General features: G+C 25.5%; 1 protein-coding gene across 1 annotated transcript in view; it reads left to right on the top strand.

Moving 5' to 3' along the window:
• LOC107441526 (cell adhesion molecule Dscam1) overlaps positions 1-23,853 on the top strand; it is a 406,695-nt gene that overhangs the window by 4,337 nt on the left and 378,505 nt on the right. Inside the window, exon 2 of the mRNA XM_043043535.2 lies at positions 14,815-15,135. Coding sequence (XP_042899469.2) covers positions 14,815-15,135 — 321 coding nt within the window. The remainder of the gene's footprint in view (positions 1-14,814; positions 15,136-23,853) is intronic.

Below are 23,853 nucleotides of genomic sequence, written 5' to 3'. Positions count from 1 at the left end.
CGATGCTTTTTAACATCACAAAGAAACTATATGTTTTTTAAAATTAAATATGCAAATAAATAAAAACAAGCTTTTTGTTTAAGTTTCTTGATTTTTTTAAAGCAATATAAGTTTTTTTTAGTTACATTTAGGCGTAATTTTAAAAAGAAATTTGTGCACGGATTGTTTTTGAAAGAAGTTATTGGGAACTTCCAGAATATGTTAAAATGTTTGACAAGTTAAAATTTGCAAGATTGTTCTAAAAAGAATTATAGTAGCTTTTTTTTCTAAAATTAACGTAGCATTATTTAAAATATTTTTCATCACCTGTTTTACTATTAATTCTTAAAACAACCCTAGTTCCAACAAGTGTACCCTAGTTGTGATTTTTTTAATTTAATGACTAGACATTACAGGACAGAATTATTTGTTATTTCTTTACATTTATATTTTGGCATCCCATTATTTGTGTATCATATTATAATAGTACCTCAATTTTTTCTTAATTAAGAAAAGAAATAGGTCATTTGATAACTGTATATTGAAATTTTATAATTTATAGCTAAAAAGGAATTCAAACTTTACTTACACAGACTGAGATAGGCAAAAACAGTTTTACATTACTTGAGAAGAAAAGAAGATTGATTTTATGATTCTTTTAAAACTTAGGAAAAAATAATATTACAGACAATGGAAAATTATATAATTTTAATTATAGCATTAAAAATTATCATCTAAAAAATAAAAAAAATAAAGAACTCACAAAAAAAATTCTTTTTTTCTCTTATCAATAAACTGCCAAAAAGTGTCTCTGTCTTTAATATTTTTCTTATCCAGAAATATTCATTACAAAAAGAAAAATGGACTCTTATTATGTTCACTTCTATAAAGTTTTTCTTCTTAAATTAGTTAAAACATTTTATAAAAATTCAAAAACACCGAATACTGAACACAAACTTTTTTTTATAGATTTTGTTTCCTTTATAGTGTAGGAAAAAACCGTTATTTAAATTATTGAATTCTCGTTAATTTTACTATATTTTAAAAGATTCATAAACTTTCCTTTTAATCTTTTTAATCCTAGTATTTATGCACCATAATAGTAATTGCAATTTTTATCACTATCTATAATATAGGTCTCTTAATAACTTTATAGTGCAATTTGATGAAGAACAGTTTAAAAATAATCCGTAATTTACTTAAATAGACTTAGATTAAAATTGCTGAATTGACTACCACTTAAAAAGATAAGAATATTAATCTTATAACTATTCTAAAACATCGAATGTTAATCATATAAATCTTATAATGTTCTAAGCTTAAGAATTTTTTTAAACAATTTAAAAATAAATATTTTAAATAATGCATTAAGCATTATCTTCCAAAAGGAAAAAATAAAGGATTTATAAAGGAAAATGTATTTTTTTCACTTAACAATAAATTATTGAAATATTTCTAATATATTATTTTATTAAGAAAAATGCATTACAAAAAGAAATATTACATTTCCTTTTGTAACTTTCTGAAAAACTTGAAAAACTTCACTAAGTTAAAAAAAATATAGAATACCGAACACAAAATTTTGTATCAGATTTTAGTTTCAAATTTAAAATAAAAGTAGTTAATAAAATATCTGACTTCTTGTTGTTACTTTAAAATATTCATAAATCTGAAAGAAGAAGGTTATTTAACTACCGCTGAGATTTTAATGAAATATATTATAGTTTTTTCGAAATTGGATATTGATTATTTTCTAAGAGATATTTAAAATAAATAATAAAAACTGAAGTGACGTTATCAGAAATTTAATTATCAAATAACTACCTTTAGCATATCGGAAGAAAAGAATTTTTTTAAAAGAAAAAGCAATTTCAATTAAGTTTCTCAGTTTCTGCTCTTTATCTAAAGTTTAACAAATAATTTCGATACTCAGAAAAATGTTGATGCTATTATTTCAGTTTTAAATAAAATGATTTCTTGATTAATTTTATTAGATTTACAAAACGTCTTAACTAATAAAGGAATAAATTGAAGTTTTTCTTCCGTTAATTTTATTTCAAAAGTGTAACTCGAATATAGGTATTAATATGGCTTTTATTAATTATTAATGTAGCAATTAAAATGATGCAGTTTCTGGTTTCATTTTAAACACCAATGTTGTTTAAAAGAATCTAATATATGTTGGTACCTAATTTTGAAACCCAGGATACAGCAAAAAATGACAGATGAATAATAATTTTAAAAAAATGCGAAAATAAAGTTTCTAGTTAAGGCTAGATTAAAACAGTAAAAAACAAAAGCAAAATAAGCATTAGCGAAGCTTTATCTAAGATGAAATTTATAACAAGCATTGTATTTTAAACTTTAAATCTTATCAATTCCATAGAAAATATTTACTTGTATTCTATAATTGAATAAAACTCTTAAGCTATTAACTATTTTCCTTAAACTTTCTTTGCTTTTTGTTAAAAAAATCTAACAAATATTATGACGTTTACAATTATCTGCATGAGTAAATGTAAGCCTAAATTTCAGACATAATTCGCTTGATTATTTTAACTAGAAAAAATAATTTCTGATTCTGTATTTTCTTTATTATTCTTGCATTGTTCTATGTTTCAAAATGGGAACATATAACATGTAAGACTGAGACTTAAAAAACATAAATAAAATTATTTGCCCTTTATTTACCAAATTATTAAATTATCAGTTATCAAAAATGTGTGAAACGTTTTTGACCAATTAAGTACAGTCTATATTATATTTTTTAATATTTATTACTATTTTCAGATTTTTCATAAAATTTTTAATTTGGGACAGATAATAGATACTAAATTTAATAACTTTGTTACTAAATTAGTTATTAAACTTTTGTTTAATAACTAGCTGAAAATGTTAATAAAACAAAAAAAATGAAAAACTTACTTGCGAAACTGATTAAGATGGACGCTGAGAATTGAGAAAACATAAAATGGCACCCTTAAAAAAATATCAGAAATTAATTATTCAAACTCAAATAGCTAAGTGTTCTAACTAGTAATTATAAGTGGAAAACCATATTACAGGAACAGAAAGATGGGATATTTTATTCCGTTTTAATGCTATATGGAAACAATATAAGTGGGTCATAAAAGTTCAATCGTTGCATAAGGGGTAAAAGCCGATTTTTCGATTATTTTCATGAGTAAGATTTTTGTTAATTTCTGTTTATTCAGGAACTGTTTCTTATTCAATGTAGAAAGGAGTTAAACTAATTCACAAACTAATTAAGAGTGAAACTAATGTAAATTTATAAAATAAAAATTATTAAAAAATGATCTTATTGACTGAGTTTTCATTTCTAAAATAAATTAATCACTATAAAATTATCAAATTTCTATTTTTTTTAGTTTTTTCTGTACTTTGTTATGGACTGGAGGAAAAAAAGCGAAATGTTTTCCTTTCAGAGATTTTTACCTTTGTCTGGTCTGCGCTGTTGCACCCATCTGTGTGCTTTCATTATCAAAACTGCTATTTATTTTTCATTGCTTTCATATTCTGGCAATTCACTTGCAATACTATAATACTTTTTTAATAAAAAAACTTTTTAATTTCTTTACTGCATTTTGAATAGGTTAGTTATATAACTTTGTAAATTTGCATTGACGTAAACAATAAACTTGGCAAGTAACTAAAAACAAGTCAAAAAAATGATTAACATTACATAATGGGGAAACTTGGAAAATTATCCTATAAATGCATCTTAAACTAATTCAACATTTTTAACAAATCATACTTTTGCATACCTTAACGTCACGTTTTTAAAGAAATAGTAATATTGCGAAATATTTATCACAAATCACAACACATTCAACATGTGTACAAAATTACCTTATTGTATAGTAATAGCATTTGAGGTAAAAAAATGTAAACCAAAATATACAGTATGTAAACCATACATTTAATAATGTTTTTAGTTTATATATTAATGGTTTATACAGAATTCAGATTATAAAAATGACTGTTCATATTACCTTACACTTAGTGAAAAGGTATAAAACTAAAAAGCAAATTTAACCAAATAAATGATTTTAATACAAAGCTCTAAGGTATCAGGATAAAATTATTAATTTTTTAGCCCATTATAAAACCATATTGTAATGTTCACCAAAATTATTAAAAAAGTTCTTTGGCAAAAATTACAGAGTTTTTGTGTTCCCATAAAGAGCGAAGTTCGTTAAATTGGTACCATACTCTTTCAGAAGAAATCATTTTTTCGCAGTTTATAGTTCTAGTTACTGTTGAGGTTCTATTAAATGATAATTGAGGTTCTGGAACTAAGTCACTAGAACTCAGGTTATAGTAACTGATAACACAAAATAAAGGATAAAGTGAAATTGCATTGTTTTTAAGCAAAACTAAATTGATATTGTTAAAAAGCAAAGAAGACTTTGGAAAATGACGAAAATTAATCGAAAAATTCAAAAGATCGAAAAAGTTTCGTCAAGCATAATAAAATTTACTTATTATTATTGATGAGTAAACTTACTTATTAAATATTTTTTCACCTCAAGCTTTAAAATTCCCCATTCCAATTCCCCATTTCCATTCTAAATTTTATTATTTACCATTAGAGAAATTTATAAAAAATAGTAGTTGAACATTAAAAAAGAAGAAAAAGAGATTTTTTTCTTACCAGCCTAAAAGTGCTGATTGATGTACAAAAATCAACAGTAAAATTTGATTTCTCTATATAAAAATTTTTGCAGTTGTTGCATTGTTTAGCTTAACATTACATTTCGTTAAGAAAAAACTAAAAGATTTAATAACTTGCAACTTCGAATTTTTGAAGAAAAATGTACAAGAATTGCAATGGAAAAGTAACATTTAATAATCATTCCGAGCATTCTTAACTGTTAAACTTAAGGAAAAAATTACTATTATGATGGCTGCTCTGCAATCCAAAATAATGCAACTGAGGAATTGAGACTTGACGTGGTAAAAAGGCTATTTTAATTTATATATTTAACTTTATTTTAAGTTTTTTTTTATAATTTCTATTAGTTTCGAAATTAAATACAATTTTAAATGCATTTTTTACCATTTTTTTTTACTTTTTACGTTTTGTTTTGCTCCTTAAAAATTATAAGGCTTAGAAACTTTGAATTTCATAGATTTGTAGAAAAAAAGAACAAGGAGTTTGATAAAGTACCAAAATAAAAAGCGATTAATATTTCGATTATAATCAATAATTAAACTTGCAGCAAAAGTACTATAACTGATGATAAGTTCTGATTAAAATTCACCTCCAGAGCAGCAATTGAACGTGCTTGGAAGGTTATTTTCAATTATCAACTTAGTAAGAATTTTATTGTAATACTATTGCATTATTCAAAGCTTTTCTGCGATTTTCTGCGATTGCCATAATTTTTCTATTATTGTAAAAAAGTAAAAATTTTCTGGTCTTCATTATAAGCTAGATCTAGGCTTGATATTAAAGGTGTCAAAATGAATAAATAAAATAGAAAGTAAGATATCTGTAATACTTTTGATAAAAATCTTAACATTCATATCAAAATTTTACTTTCCTATTGAATGTGGAATTTTTCTCTATTGTTTGAGTAATTATTGATCATCTAATTTTGGAAACGTCATCTCCTCTTTTAAAAGAGGAAAAAAAACATACTATATTAAAACAACAAATGTTGATGTAGATTTTTTTTTATTTTCAAGCATTAATAGCTTACTATAAGGACAGTGCAATTCTCTTTTGACTTATGTCATGCTTCTTAAATATCTAATTTAATTACATTTTTAAAATTTATAGGAAAAGAATCAACTAATTGTTTTACTGTGTTCTTTTAAGGTTGTATCACACATATACTTTAATATGAAATTAGCGATTTTCTTGTTTACTATTCCCAGCACAAATAGAAATAAAAATAATTAAGTTTTAACAAAGTAAAAAAAATCTAAGATTAATAATAGAAAATTTTCCACTAAGAGAAAAAAGAAACTTATTTTCTTAATAATAATAATATGGTTGTAATAATTCACTAAATAAAAGAAATAATGTTTTTTTTCTCATGAAATAGGAATAGAAAACTATCGTATCTCCAATTATGAACCCTAAAAATTTTCGTTGAAAAAAAATAAATAAACTATGAAAAAGTATATATTTCAAGTTTTTGTTTCACTCTATAAAAATGTTTTCACATAATGCTCAGGAAGAATATGCAGTTGTGAGGTTTGCTTTCAGTTAATAAAATTTATTTCATCGAGAACACCAACGAAGAAGAAAAAACTTTAAAATAAAAAAGAATTAAGACTATAAATTCTTTTCAACTGCAGAGAAATGCAACTATATCGATGAAATGAAATAAATACAAAAATACAAAGAAATTTATGACGTTGCATACGTCAATTTTCCTTGTTAAAGTTGTACTGCACCGAAATGGATGATAATAAAATCCGGGGATTTTCACAAATTGAATAAAAGATGCTCAAAATGAAACATTTCAAATAAATCGATGTGTATGTATTGTGTTTAATACGGAACTTCAATATACAAACTTATAAGTATTTTGAATTTACAGAAAAAATATGTTATAGAAAAAAACTTTTCGTGAGCCACCCTTTCTAATATGTATCATAGTATAAAAAAAATTATGATAATTTGTATGTCATTCATAGTTCTGACGTCCTTCTGAAAAAAGATACGTCGTTTTAAGATTTTAACCATATACTTTCGGTTCTTGCAAAATGTATAAGTAGTTAGAAAGTTAAACTTTCAAAGGTATAGGGAGTTAGAATGTTGAACGTTCATAAAAAAATTATGATTATGTATCTCATTCATAGTTCTGACAAATTTGATACATAAATAATTCGCACATGTATGTAAAACCTTTATTAATTTTTTTCATGCGTTTCACATATGGAGATTAATTTTTTTAAACAGAATTTCTTAACATTATAAATGCAATTACACTATATTACTTACTTAGCATTACTATTATTATTATTACTTTTCTTATCATTTTAAATGTAATTACTATAACGACTCGAATAAATTGTTGTTCGCTTTATATCAGACAGATGTGTTGTAAACATTGTATTGAAAGAAATCTATATGTTTAGATATATATTTTTTATAATTTTTAAAATAATACTTATACGCTAAGCTTATTTATACATCAAACTAATTTATTTTTAACTTAAAAACAGCTATGTAGGCTACGTTTACTGCAAATATAGATGGTAATAATTGTATTAATTAACACACATTTATACAGTAAAAATCAAAACAAGAAAAAAGAAGCATCGCTTTAAGATTTTAACCATATACTTTCGGCTAATGCAAAAAGATATAAGTAGTTAGAAAGTTAAACTTTCAAAGGTATAGGGAGTTAGAAAGTTAAACGTTCACAAAAAAATTATGATTATGTATCTCATTCATAGTTTTGACAAATTTGATACATAAATAATTCGCACATGCATGTAAAACCTTTATTATTTTTTTAATTCGTTTCACAGATGGAGATTAATTTTTTTAAACAGAATTTTTTATCATTATAAATGCAATTACACTATATTACTTACTTATAATCATTATTATCATTATTACTTTTCATATCATTATAAATTCAATTACTATAATGACTCAAATAAATTGTTGCTAGCTTTATATCGGACAGATGTGTTGTAAACATTGTATTGAACGAAATCTATGTCTTTAAATATATATTTTTTCATAGTTTTTAAAATAATACTTATACGCTAAGCTTGTTTATACATCAAACTTATTAATATTTAACTAAAAAACTACTATGTCGGCTACGTTTACTGCAAATATAGATGGCGATAATTGTATTTATTAACATATATTTATACTGCAAAAATCAAAACGATAAAAAAGAAACGTCGCTTTAAGATTTAAACCATATACTTTTCGTTCATGCAAAAAGGTATAAGAAGTTAGAATTATAAACGTTCATAAAAAAAAAGGAAAATGGGTTAACTAAATTATCATTTCAAATATTGCATTATTTTAAAATTTTCTCTCCTGGATAGTTCTTCAAAAGATAAAAAAACAGAAACAGTTTGTAACTAAGTAGTCTATGAGTAAATAAACTTCTTTAGTAGTCTATTAGTACATAAACTTTCCTTAGCGAACAATTTTCCCTCCCCCGTTTTTATAGTTGAAGTGACATTGAGAAAATAATGGGTTAGTAAAATATTGGTTCATATTTAATTATTTTTTACTATTATGCCACATTACATAACGCGTTTATCACTTAACGTTCTTTTAAAAGAATTCGCATTTTTTAATAGGTCTTAAAGTGGATTTTAACACCTTTTAGATGATCTGATAAAGTGTTTAAATTTTTAACGATCTTCATTTTTATATTCTGGAGAACAGAAGTAAATGAATAAACAGTATAAAATGATTAACTTTGAAAACTCTCAACTACTTATTAATTAAAATAATGTTATTATAAAATATTTCGACTTAAAAAGTGTCTCGTTACTTCAAAATAATTAAAGTGACATTTTTACTCATGATAAATGGCTTAAAGCAAGTTAGAGAACAATTTTGATGCAACTCAGAAATATTTTATTACGATGACATTTATGGCTTGTAAACAGAGAAAAATGCCTTGCCTCATTAAACGAACATGTCTTTGAGCTTTTTAAATTTTATTTATTTTGTAAATAACTTCAGATATTTGGCATATTTTTCTTAATCATTAAAGAGACTTTTAAACATAAGTTTTCCCTTTTTTGTTACGCTTTAGAAGTTATTATATGATGGTAGTATTTGAATAGTTGCCTAATTTAAAGACTGAAATGTTTCAATTTTAATAAACATATTTTTTCCTAGATTTTTCATAAATATGTTTGTTTCCTTTTATTTAGAAGTAGAAAAAGAATCAATGTGAACTAGTTATAGAATTACGGTGGATTGACTGAAATTACCATAAAAGTCGGCTAATTCAATACTGCGAGATATTTGATGTTTCTATTGAGATTTTTGTTCTCCGTTGCTTATTCCTGCAAAAATATTATATAAAAGAAAATTACGATAGAAAAAACAATAAGAACGATAGAAAGAAACGATTTAAATTACGATAGAAATGTTTCTTTACAATTTATAAGTATGGATTTTTATTGAAAGCTCGACGTTATCTACTATTAAAAAGATTCCCCACCCTCCAAAAAAACTAAGTATTTAACCAGATATATTAACCCTTTCTAAGGCCGTGCTAAGTATATTTATCACCACTATAACTTTGGTACGCCATTTGTTATTAACATCAGCTCTGATGAAGTAATATTGAATAAAATTGGTTCACAATATGTCTGTTTTTAAGGATTGTAAAATAAGTAATATTATATAATTCCTTTTTCAACTTGGAGTATTTATAAAATTTATTTTACAAATTGAAGGAAATGAAAATAATTAAGTCTCTCAATTTTTCTTTACTTCTTACTTTCTTATTACATCTATCGAGTAGTAATAAAAATACTTACCGCAAAAAATGCTAAAATACAAATTAATTTTATCAACTAATCTAAATGAATTATTTCATCTAAATTCGAAAAGTATTTTAATGTAACCTTGCTAGAAATAAATGGCCCCGTTAAAGTGTTAAGGGAGAAAAAAAAACTTTAAGATCTCATAACCTCAGTTAATAAATATTTTTTAAAACTAAAATAAGTTTTTATAATGTATGAGAGATTTTGTGTCCACCTCCCGTTAGCGTGAAGATTGCTTAATCTATAATAGTAGGGAATGGAACTTAATAGCTTCAATAAAATGAAACAAATATTAACGCAAACTTAGAAAAGTAAATTTTTATATTTTTTATTTTTCTCCATCTGAGAGATGTTTTAACTTTATAAACTTAATTTTATAAACTTGTAAGTGCTTTTAGATCAGCATATTGTAGAGAAGCATTTTTTTTTTATAAAATGAAAGATAGCATCTCATAAAAAGTAATGTGGTAATTTATGTGGCATGATGCTTCATTAATGCTGTTCTACGAATTGAAGAACGTTGAACATACAGGTTTATGAAAAAATAAACTTAGAAAAGGCGGAAAAGTAACTAATCTTTAAAAGTAAAATTGCAGGTTAATTTTGCTTGAATCATACATACATGCATATTCCGTTTTACTCCAAATCGGAGCATAGAGCTCTTATCATTGTTAATATTAAAACTTTATTGACACCGTATTTGTATTATATAGTATAAAGTATGTTTGGTTTAAGTGCCACCCGCTGTAACGCTCTTCGTCATAAAGTTGCCTGTGAAAAAATTTGGAATTTTCAGGTTTGTTCTAAATTTATTTTCTAATCAGTGGAAACCTTAACATTATACAAATTTAGCCTTCAAAAGTGACGCACATTTAGCATAAACAGAATTCAGATAAAATTTAAACGATGGAGGCTGTGGAGTAATGCGTAAACAATTGAAAGGAAAATTTGTTGGTATTTTTTTTAAACTTAATATTATTTGTTGTAATTAAATTAAAATTATTTTTTTTAGTTTCACATTTACTTTAGTTACTTTCAGATAAAATTATTAAAAATTTACTGACAAAAAATTATTTTTTTAATTACATTTTTTCAAACTTTTTCAAATTAATTGCGTAATTTGTACTGGTGATGAGGAAAATGAACGTCAAAATTTCGAAGCTTAGGATGCTAATTGAGAGGGAGCTTAGCTTACAGCTTTAAATGAGAATGAAGACTTGTAATAGGAACTATGTTTCAAACAATATTTAAGTATCTATTTAGATCAAAGCTATAATTATTTTGTTGTTGCTGCTTAATATGCATTTTGCTAATCAGCCTGCAGGTTAGCTTGAGGCATTTATGACACTATCTGATTTGGCACACGGCACAATATCTAACAAATATGAGCTAGTAAGAAACAGTACAGTTATATATTTCCAAATAATTAAAGTTGATCCACGACTGATATCAGGATCAAACATTTGCCTCCCAATGTGGTGACAAATACTTGAATCCTGTCGATCAATACAGATTAGATTACAGTGCTTTCACATTACACGGTGCTACCGTAAAGAACCCATACTGTAATTAACTCATCATTGATTAGAACTTATAATCCGGTAATTGACAATTAATCCATGGGCAGCTTATATGGTTTCTTTTACTATTAACCGCAAATATGAGTTAGACCCTGCCTATAGATCGAGACATCAGTGTACTGTTACCTGCGGTAGACTGTCATGGATCAAAACTAATTATACCGTCTACTGTTGAGTTAGCAATAAGAGGCTTTCGTAGAGGCTATGTGGTGATAATGCGGATTAGTTACCTGTTTATGACCTCTAAACAGACAATTTAGGCCCAATATTTTATTTAAAACTATATATAACTATATTGATAACTATATATATATATATATTTTGAAAATATCATGGAAAGCTAAGCAATTTTATAATTACAGATATAAACCGAGGTGTGTAGGAGCGTCTAAACTATTGTTAAAAAAATGGTTTATAGGTTAAAAATTATTGTAAATATAGTTTTTTTTAACAAATTACACTAGTCTACACTAGTCCCTTTTTCCCTTATCACACTTATTACAACAACTTACATTTCTTTTTAGGAATATATTTAAATTGAAAATTATTTTTAACATGGGTTTTGGTTCCAAGAATGATTTTAAGTTATTTGTATTTATGAAATAGTATAGAATTCCAAGAATGATTCTATGTAATTGGTATTTATAGTATTAACTCTATTAAGCAAATTTATATATTATACAACTTATTTACTTAGAATCAATCTTGGAATTCTACACTATTTCATAAGTTGTAAACTACAAATTTTGAAAAAAAATCTATTATTTTCTATGATTTCATTCGAATTATAAACAATTTCTAGAGTTTATTTTATTAATAAAAATAAAAACGGAATAAAATTTTAAGAGTATTTATGTCTTGTGTAAAATTATAACTTAGTTAGAGCGATTGGATTGGTTTTTGTTGCATTGGGAAGAAATATTGGAGTCCAATACGATCTAAGTATTTGCTGACAACAGTGGCCATCAGTTGAATTCACTACCACATTATACCACCAATATTAAAACGCTTAGAATTCATTTTTAGAAATATATTTACAAACTATTTTTATCACGAACTTTAATTAGATAAATTGAAATTTGAATGGATTTCCAAAATGAATCCAAGCATTCAACTTAAATTAATGTTGTAGATATACCGCAGATTTAAAAAAAGACAGTTATTTTTATGGTTTTATTTTAAATATAAACTATTTTTAGTTCATGTTTTTAATAATAAAGATAAAAAATAATAAAATTTTAAGAATATATATGCCTTGTTAACTAAAAATATAACTTTATCGCAGCGATTAGCACTGGTTATTTTTGCATTAGGAAGGAATATTGGAGTCTGATGCAATCTTGTATTTGCTAAGAACAGTAGCCAGTAGTTGAATGCACTACCATACTTTACCACATTTATTACAGCAATTATCATATATTTTTAGGAATGTATTTAAATTACAAACTAATTTTAGCATAAACTTTAGTTAAAAAAATTTAAACAAAAATCAAATTCTAAAGATGAATCCAAGAAACCAACTTTAAGTTTTATACAACAGATTAAAAATGTAACAACAACTAATTTTGCAGATTTTATTTTAAGTATAAACTGTTTCTAGCATATGTTGTTATTAATAAGGAAAATATATCAAACTTAAACCCAGTGCTTGAAGAATAAATAAATATTAGTTTAATATTTTAACATATTTTATTACACAGAATGACTTGTGCAATTCTAGTTGGTTTGATCGTATATTTTGAAATAATTTAAAGGTGTACTGAGTTAAATTAAAAAAAAAACTAAAATAAAGAAACACTGTATTATAATGGCTCTGAACAAATGCATTACTTCAAAACAACCATGATCTTTTTCAAATCTTTCTTATTATAAGAGGTTGGAAACTTTTCAAATTATAATTAGGATTTAATCTATCTTTAATACATTTTAAAAGTCAAGCCTTTTAAAAATATTTTTTCTTATATGATTCGGGAATAACTTATTCATAAATAAATGAGTTTTATGAAAGTAATTAGCAAAGAATTAATTCTTCTATGAACCATAATAGATGTTGCGCAAAATGTTTCTTCCGTATATTTAATGCAAAGTTACCTTATTGGAAATAACTAGTTTCTTTCAAATATTCTTTAATTCAGATTTGGTTTCCGAATACATAATTTTAAACAAAAATATATTAATTTAAATTTCACAATTATAGTAAATAATTACTTTTTCCGAATTTTAAAATAGACATTTTATTTGTTTTGTAATATATTAAAGAATTTTACTCGTTTTTATTTTACTTGGATGAACAGAAATTCGAAACTTGTTTCATACTACTAATAATTTCGGAATAATTCATTATAACTTTAACTTTTCTAGTAAATAATAAATTACAGTCGATGTAGTTTAACTTGGAATTTAAACCCACTATATTTTATTAGTATTAGCAACTTTTTTATAAAACACCATCGTATTTCAGATCTTAGATATCTTAGATCAAGATATCTTAAATTTTAAAATCAATAATTTTTTTTTCATGCATACTTCCGTTTCCCTTTGTAATTCCGTAAATGACAATATTCAATCCAAAATTCTTTTATATCCCGTCTTTTAATTTGAAAAATTATCAAAAAACATAAAATATTTCTCAGTTTAAAATGAAAATATTAGAATGATATTAGTTTTGAAAGAAATCAAACTTGATTTTTCCTAGACTAGCATAACAATGTTTTTAATTTTTTTAATACATTTATTGTACATTAGTAAAAATGCGAATTAAAATTCTTAAAGAAATCTAAAATTGGCAGAAGTTTTTATAATAACTGAAGAAACTTCGATACATATTAATAAATTGAACCAAACAAATTGATTTAGCATTGACAAAGAAAGTACTTTTATAATTGCTATAGCTTTTCTGTCGATAAAAACTAGCGTTTATTTTCTTTTAGTTACTTTCATAAGCAAATACTACTTACTTATTATGAATTTTAATATTATTAGCAAATTTTCCTCAATAAAATCACTCTTTCAAAATAATTATTATAATATAATTCTTCGTTACATCACACACGTCTTAAATTGTAAAAACAAACATTTGTTCCTTAATTAATTTTTTCATCTCCCAGTAGGAAAAATATGACATGAGCTCATTAACCTAACTAACTTGTAGAGTTAAAAAAAACTCTTGAAAAATTTTAAAACTGTCGTAAATTTTTACCGGAAAATATGATACATAAGAACATATTAATAAATTAAATAAAATAAATGAATTAACTTTAACTAAAAAGTGTTTTTGTAGGTGCTACAGCTTTCTGTAGGGAGGCCTGTGCGTTTATTTTCTATTGGTTACTCACATAAGCAAATATTTGTTGCATATCATAAATCTACTAGCATAAAAATATTTCATTATATAAAATAACTTATTTTAAAAGTAATTATCTTATAATAAGTCAGTTATATAACATATATCTGAAATAGTAAGAGCAAATGCATGTTCCTTAATTATTTTATCTCCCAGTAGAAAAATTCTCACATGAATTCATGAAGTAAAACTAAAAAACCTAACTAACTTTTAAATCTAATAAAGCTATTTCGTTTAATGATATTAAATTAATAAAACAAAATTAGCAAAACTGAATTAATGCAATTAAATTTAAAAAAATAAATTAATAAAACTTAATTAATAAAACTTAATTAACAAAATTACTCTTAATGAATTTTCGTTTGTTATTAACATCACATTATTTCTTTCTAACAGTTTCATGCGCTGAACGCAATCCAGTTGGTCCAAGTTTCACAATAGAGCCTCGAGAAAAAGTTCAATTCTATAACTCCACTGGAGCGGTAGTTTCTTGCTCAGCTATCGGTGTTCCAATCCCAACGGTATCCTGGATACGGCAAGATGGAACACCTGTTCAAGAAGTGCCAGAACTATTACAGATAAGACCTGATGCTTCTTTAGTTTTTGCCCCTTTTAGACCTGAGGATTTCCGTCAAGATATCCATTCCGCCACCTACAGATGCACAGCATCCAATTCTGTTGGGATTATTGGCAGCAGGGACGTCAATATCAGAGCTGGTATGTACACACTTTTGATTATTTGCTCACTCGGATCAATGATGCTGAGTACCAATCATTCCCTAATAGACAGATAACAAAATAAATAAAATAATACTTTTTTCTTGAATTTGACATTGATGCGTCAAAATTATATTAAAAGACGGGGTACGAATATTTTAATTATAGAAATATGTTAAAAATAAACAAAGCGATTTTTACAGAATATATAAATTAGGAAAATGAGGAAAAATCAATGATTATTTCGATCTAAAAATTAGTTTATGTCTGATTAAAATAAAATAAATATGATGCTTAAACCTATTGCAGTGAAGGCATCTAATTCATGTGTAGTACACTTAACAAAATTGCATTCAACTTTGTAATCTGGTACATATTTTTAAAATATGTTCTCTAAAACAATTAAAACTGTCGGAAAGTTTCATCGGAAAATAAGAAACATAGGTGCAGATTAATAAATTGAATGAAATAAATTAATTAACTTTGCAAGAAAGTGTTTTGTAGTTGCTATTTGAAAAGTAATCATAACTATTGTTATGATTACTTTTCAGATGTTTCAGATAAATACCAATATTTACGTGTTTAGTCAAGGATGTAAGAGGACTTTATATTGAGCCAGTGAAGACGCGTATGTCAAAAAAAACTATGCTATTCATGCTAAATTGCATGAATGAAAAGCTGTGTCCCCATAAATTTTATTCACAAAACTGATGTTTTGAGTAATGTTTAGTTCATTTAATAAATAACACTATGATTTATTTGACTAATCCTATAATTTTTCATATTTTTAATTTAAACAAAACATGTGTGTTTTAGCATGCACTACCGATTTCTTTGATAAAATTACATTCCGAAATAAAGTCTATATTCTCATTTCCCGCTAACCTCCTACATTTTTTTGCCATTTTAACATGTTGCCGTTGTTTCGAATTTGCAACTCTTGGAAGGTGCCGTTTTTTTTTCTAACTTCTAAGTCCTCACTCCATTTATTGAATAATACGTCTGTACTTTTTTGGCTTGACTCCGGTTACTTTACTTTTTCTTCTTTTCTGACACCAAATGTATGTATTTTAGCTTCTAAAGTTTCTTACTACGAAGTCTAATATTTACTTGGTTTCAATCATTATTAACTCAGTGTTTATTTATTTTATTTTTATTCTTCCTATGTTAGACACAGGAATTAATTTCAACTACGCTGAATAATACAAATATTTTATTAGACCGTAGGTTTTATAGATTCACTCATATGACAGTTTTATTTTTACACAAAAATAGAGATAGAATAAAAAAATTCGTAAATTCTCTAAGGATATATTCAAATTCTCAAAAAAGCAAGGAATCAACATTGTCAATAATGTCAACAGTGTCAACAAGCATGTCAACAATTCATTTAACTTTAAAGAACTGCTACATCTTAATGCTGCAGAAGTCAATCTATTTTTATCAAAATGATTAATTACTAATCAATCGTTATGATAAAAAACTGGGAATATTATTTTGAGTAAACAAACGACAGTATGAACATCCCTGTGAAGCCTATTTTTCCATTTGTAAATATCTGAATATTAGAGTTATTTTAAAAAATATTTCGTAACTAATCTGTTAAATACTAGAACGCAGATATTGAATAAACTGAAGATCTTAATACGCCTACTGTCAAATATTTTTATTCGGGAAAGGAAGTATTAAATTACGACAATAAACTTAGCATTTGATATTGAAGGTCTATAATTATTTTTAAAAAATAGCTTTTTTTAGTTTATTCAACCTCTTGTAGAAATATAGTGAGAAAAAAATTATATTATTTTCAGATTCGTTCCCCAAAAAAAAAAAAAAACGAAAACTTTTTGGTTGTAATGTTAATGAAATAAGGATAATAACTTAATATTTTCAGGTTTTTCAGTAAATCAATATAACCTTTTTCTTAAAATCGTATTTAATCAGAAAATTTCAGATTACTTTAATTTAAATTTTTTCATTTAATTTTATTAATTATCTTTTTAATGTTTCATTTATTCTTCTATCGCTTTTATTTCTTGAATTTTTTTAACAATATTAGTTTAGCATTATTTAACTTAATAAAAAGCACACAAACTTTTATTGAAATCTGGAGAAAAGGAGAAATAAGTAAGACAACACTTACTTAGATGAACTAGCTTCTACCTGAATCCATTTTCATACACCAGCTTCTATTTGAAATGATAAATATTAAAAATACAAAAAAGCGTACATGAATTATCTAAATGCAATATTTACCTCTATTGCAATTTTTTTTAAATCTCAAGAAATTTAACTACTTTTAATATATTTAACTAGTTTCAATATAATTCCTTTTTGGCCACATCTAATTGTATTGTTACATGCAAATAATTTGATTGTCAAGGCAAATAATTTGATTTTGCAGTTACTCGGAATAAAATAAATAACAAGTTTTTAAAAAATTACTTTTTTATATCTTAAAAGTTTCTGTAAAATGCATTTTAAGTTAAAAGCTTTTTTGTGTTTTTTAAGGAAAATTTACTTTTCTATAAATGTACCTACAATACTTAAAATTATTTTTTGTAATAAAGTAAACAAGTATAAAGGACAAGTGAAAGGAAGTAAAGGAAAAGAAAGCAATATTAAATCTATGGAGAAATACAATCCTAACTCATTTCAAAATGAAAATTTAAAATTTGCATTTAGTACTTACGATGTTACACTGATTTAATTCGAAGTAAGTGATTTTAATTCTGAACGTTTAAATTTTGACAAAAATTAAAATATATTTTAATTAAATTTAAATTTAAAATGAAATTAAATTGTTTAGCTGATGGCGTAATGTTTCATTATGTATTGACATTTATTGTTTTGACACCTAAAATGAAACTTTTATCGAATTTAAAACAATAAATTTTTTTTGTATAATGTATAGTATCTGATTTTTTTTTAAAATTCTTAACTACATTTAAAGTGTGGTTATTCACTTTAATATTATCTTAATATGCGGAGAATAAACAGTCAATTGTGACTTAAAGTGCATAATATTGCATGTCAGTTCATTATTTTACTGGTCAAGTAATAGTAGAATCATTTGTAAGCTTTTAAATGCTTGGAATAAAAAAACATGCTTGATTCGAATAAAATCTTGAATTGTTTAATTTTGTAATTCTTGAAGTACTAGTATAATAATATCAGATGTAGTTCAAAATAATGCTTTTTTTTTACTAAGTAATTTGTGTGCAAGCTTTAGGAAATTAAATAAAAATATTAAATGTTAAGTATTGAATTCATCTTAAGAAAAAAACATTTTAAATGTTTTTTTTCGAGTTCCTGATAAAAAAAATTTGCTAAAGATGCTTATCAGAAGAGGCATTAAAAATGCCTCCAAGCCATTTTCATTCAAAACTATTGTTTATTTTTATAATTAATGCGTTGTTAATCTTTTTTTTTGTAAAAAAATGAATAATGGAAAAATATTCTTCTATTTTTTTTTAAAGTTATTAAGCAGAAGTGGTATAATTTTTTAGAGCTTTGTGATTTTTGCTCTTTTTTAGAGAAACTGTTCTTAATTTTTTATTAAATTAGATGAAAATGATTTTGCTATTTAATGAAATGAGAATTTGATTTCATTAAATATATCTTCAATTAAATATTTTATTTAAAAACTGCGCACGTGGATTCCAAGAAATTTATTTTAGGAAATCGTATATCTTCGTAATAAAGGGCTGTGACTTATAAATAGAGTTTATAAAATATACACTGAGAAAAAAGTATGGTCAAAACTACCAGAATATGGTCAAATTAACCATGCTTCTCACTCTACTGGAACACCAAGGAACCAGGTAATTTTTACCAAAGAATTTTGTATCAAGAAGATATTGATAAATTGGAACTGAGAGGGTACCCTTTAACTTTGATTTTAAAAAGTTTTAAATTTTAACCATGGATGAAAATCTAGGTTTTCTTTTAATCGAAAATATGTTTAATTTCTGTGACTATTTATCGAATTTGAAATAGATTTCCCTATTTAATGTTTTGCTCCATTTTTCTGAGTATAACAAGGTATTATGAGTCTAATAATGGTTTTTTTATTTAACCCAAACAACAAGTCATTGATATTTTCACATTGGTCAGCGTTGACTGATATCGTTAAAACGAAATAAAATAAATCTGCCCAGCAGTTTTATTTTATTACGTGGAACTTTTCTGACCGAGTGATCCCGCCGTTCCACCAAGCGCTTTGTCACGTAGAGGTAGGTGATTCGAAGCTTAAGGTAAAAATGTGTGCATCTTTTTCATGTTCGTCTGTAACTCGTCCTCTCTGTTCCAGAAATTGACAAGGAGTTATAATAAATCAAACGTTGTAATGAGCAAACAAGCCTGCATATGTGTAACGACAAATAAATAAAAAAATCTTGGCATTTTTTAAAAATATATTTACACTAGTCTTATCTTTCCGTTAAATTCTACATTAAATGCAGGTAGAGGGTTCTAATCAAAGCGTAACCATGCATAAAATTGTCTGCTTCTTGTCAAATTGCAGAACAAACAGCATAAAAGTGAGAAGAAAAAAACAGAACGAAAATTTTGAACCCACTACCATTACGATTCTGAGTTTTTTGCAAAGACAACACCCTGTGGTAATAGCGATCCCTATAATATATGGTTGTTTTACTTCTACCTCTCAGAGGATTATTGCTATTCCACTAACCACTCAAATAGTGGGTTTGAATCCCACTTTAGCATTCGATATAGATTCTTGCTGTCTTTCCTAAAAATTTGATATTTGTTTTTTTCAAACTGAAAAGAGGCTTTAAGTCATCCTTTGTAATTACAAAGAAACTCACATATGTACGTAAATAAATAAAACATACTACCTCATGAAATATGGATAAAATAATTACCATAATATAATAAATCTGAATTTAGTATCTTTGAAACAATTTAATAGAACATTTAAAGCTATCATTCCTGTCCCTTTGATCCTTGTTATTATTGAGAAATTATATTAGAAATAGAAATAGTATACAGTCATATAACTCCTATCAACAATTTAAATAAGTGCAATTTTAAGTAAAAAGTAGAAGTGTAAACAGATTATTACCCTTCTATTTGGAAAGAGACAAAGACATCAAAAGATTAAAATTACCACATAAATGGTAAAATGGTTGATAATTCTAAAAATCATTTTCGTAATTTTATCCTGGTACTGTAGAGTTGGCATAAAAACCACTTATTTGGTTACATTTACTTTTGAGATTCGTATTTGTTGCTAAATGCAATAAGAACTAAAACTTTGGAAAGTAGAATTTCCGGAATACATACAATAACAACAGCGAACGGTAAAATTACCATATGAATAGTTTAAATGCCTTATAGCATTGTTTAATTTTTAGAATTATGGTTTCTTCACTAGAAATATCTTTACCATCCAAGTATGATGATTTTGCCTGATTTTTTTTTCTCCTTGAATGAATATACATTATTTTAGACTATTATAGCAAAAAAAAAAACATTACAAAAAATAATTCGAAGCACTCTTCTCCGATAGTGACAATAGTATAAGTATGGTATTGACATTTTATGAACGTATTCTTGGAAAAAATTCGAAGCGTAGTTATCTTTCTAATAAGAGAATGTCCTGCAACGTCTGCTACGCACCAAATGGTGAATGACATAAAATCATTTTCACTAATTGATTTGCAGATTTTATCATCTAATAAAGCTTACCAGAGCAGAACAAGGGCTTCTTTATTAAACTGATGCTGATTAATGATGTCTGGATAGTTGATATTACCTATATAAGAGGCTCGGCTCAATCGAATATATCACTTAGATTACTTCATCATCCATCAAATCGTTATAGCTTAATAACAATAAATGATTTATTTCTAGTTTTATTAAATATCTCCATATTACTCACAAAACAATCTTAAAGTTCTATTCAACATAAAGTTTGCTTAAAGCCTGAGCTATGTATGTAAATTTCTTTCTGATATTTCTTACACTCTCTTGAGGTGAGTGTTTGGTTAAAATCTGACATGTGTTTTTAAATATGCTTTGTTTTCAACACGAAAAAAGTTTTTCTTGTTAATAAACTTTCAAGTATTAAATGAATGAGGGATGAATATGAATGGTTAAAAATGGAAAGAATTAACTTGTTAAAATAGTTGAACTATATGTGAGATGAAATTTTGTAACATCAATAAACATGTTTCTACATTTGTCTCGACACTTATTTTACAACCTTGCAACAAGTAGTAATGCATTGAATCAAATAATTTTGAATACAATAAAAAGTCAAAATAGATAGTTTCTGAGTTATCAAATTTTAAAAAAAGTCGTGTATTTGGAAAGTAATTTCACAAGAACTATTCGACTGATTTTATTTAAATTTTGTACTTAATTATATAAAATTACATTCTCTAAATTATCTAAAAAAATTAAACCCTACAATTCAAATTCATCAATAAAATATTTAAAAAAAATAAATGGCTATTCAAAATTATTTTTATATTGAATTAAATTTCACTAAATGAATTTTATAAATTATCTACTAAACTATTTCTTTTCGCTTTATGAAGTTTTCGATGAACACATTTTTTTACTTGCTTCTGCGAGCAGTCAAAATGATCTCCAGATGGTAAATGCATATCCGCTAAAAAATTAACACTCTAATTGGTAGATTTCGTCGGATAAATATTAAATTTTTTTCATTCGGAAAAGTACGTTTTTCTATCTTATTTCGTAACTTAAAATATTTTCTACCCCAGTTAAAGCCCTTGTACCACTCAGACAGTGTTAGTACGCGAAAATCTGATCAAGAGATCAAAAGTTATTCAAGGTGTTAATNTTTCAGAAACAATTTTTTTCTTTTTTTAAATCAGCAGTGGGGACAAGTGAGGGAATGACATATATTGGTATATTTTAATTACCTAAAATAGATAAAAAAAAGATCGATAATTTTATTTTTATTCTTTTGTTAGCTTGCATTCTGAAGGACACTTTCCCTGAATTTTTTTTCTTCGTAAGCTGTAAAACAAACATAAAATATACTGGGGACATGAAAATAACTTTTTTTGTGAGAATGACCCATATATATATATAGTGATCAAGAAATTACAAACTAGGTTAATATCTGGTTAATACATAATACTATAACTATGTTAATACATTTAAATATTTCTGATCTACATCAACTGAATCAAATGCAATGACAATTTGTTTACAACTCGCAATGCTTGCCTGAATATTTATTTGATTCAGTCACCAATTCATTCCTAGCAATCGTGGTTGGCTAATTGAAGACTTGTAGCCATCCTTTTTAAATTATGTTGTATCAAATGAAACAATCGTTATTAAAAAGGCTAAATATCGCCGATTATTCACAGTTTTGAATATTGTCAGCAACAAGTAAAACAATATTAGCGTCTTTTTATTTTCCAGAATTTAAAAGCATTTTGAAATTCGAAGAAAAGTAAGAAAAAAACTCAAGCATTTTATTTATTTTCTTACAGGAATTCTATATGAACGTGACTTATGATTAAGATGGCAAATTCTAAGCTTCATAAAGTGCATGAAACAAACTACAGGCAAATCCTGCTTTTAATAATCATAAAAAAATAGAGGTTGATCGACAAAGCAACATCCTCCTACAAATAATGATAATAAGAACAGCAATGATAATGCTCAACTTTCTAATACTTTTTTAAGGTGATACTAAGGATTGGTGATTTTCGTTAAGCAAAAAGAAGCTTGTTTAATTTAGAAATTATTATTTTCTCACTAAACTAACCCTGTCAGTTACATTTTTTACAGCAAACTCTGAACTTGATTACCTATTTATTTCAACTTCAGAGATTATTTTTTCTTCGTACTTCACTAAATTTTTCACTTCCGGTCAGTGGACATCATTTGCAGACAGCATCATTTATTGGAAAAAAAAGAAGAAAAAAAAAACTTTCTGTTTAAAAATAAGTCTAAATTCAGATTAAAAACAATTTAAAAATTTTGAAGTATATAGTTGGCAGGCCACATTTTTCACGTTGAACTTAATAAAAAGAGTGTGTTCAGAATTTTAAAAAAACATAATCATAATACATCTATTTAAAAGAGTTATGGCATTTTAACAACATAAAATTGAGAAACTGAGCCTTCGGATGAAGATTATATTTATTCTCGACTGAATCTGCCAGGGAAATGCTTCACATATTGATTAATGATCGCACTTTATTTTTAGCGCAATTAATAGCAAATTAGGGCAAAAAAAGGGTAGCAAAACTTTTGTGAACGACACAATTAAGAAAAGACGTAAATGTTGCAATTAACGACTTACAACGAGCAATAAATTACGTCGAACCTCTTAATTAGGGAGCAGCTAAATGTGTCTTCCGTAATCTTTTCAAACTTTGAAACAAGGGGTCATTGCTCAAGTGGATGTGAATATTTAACAAGAAAATCTATATATCTGAAGCTGTTTTTCTTTTGGAGAATTTTCTAATTGAATGAAAATAGTGTATCATTATAAAAGTATCATTTATGCAAACTTCGATTAAAGTAAATGTTTTCTGAGAAAAAAATTATAACATGTTTAAGATATCAAAATCTTATTTTTGAGCATCTGAAGTAGAAAAAATACTTATATTAAGTTTTTAGAAAATATGAGTGAAATTAATTTCCTTCTTGTGACATTTCTTTTTTCAGTGGCATTTTTAATAAGATTAATGTTCAGATAAG

Source organism: Parasteatoda tepidariorum, chromosome 8, assembly GCF_043381705.1.
Source record: "Parasteatoda tepidariorum isolate YZ-2023 chromosome 8, CAS_Ptep_4.0, whole genome shotgun sequence".
Taxonomy (NCBI): domain Eukaryota; kingdom Metazoa; phylum Arthropoda; class Arachnida; order Araneae; family Theridiidae; genus Parasteatoda; species Parasteatoda tepidariorum.
The sequence above is the reverse complement of the archived record's forward strand: the minus strand, read 5'-3'. Positions and strand labels throughout refer to the sequence as shown.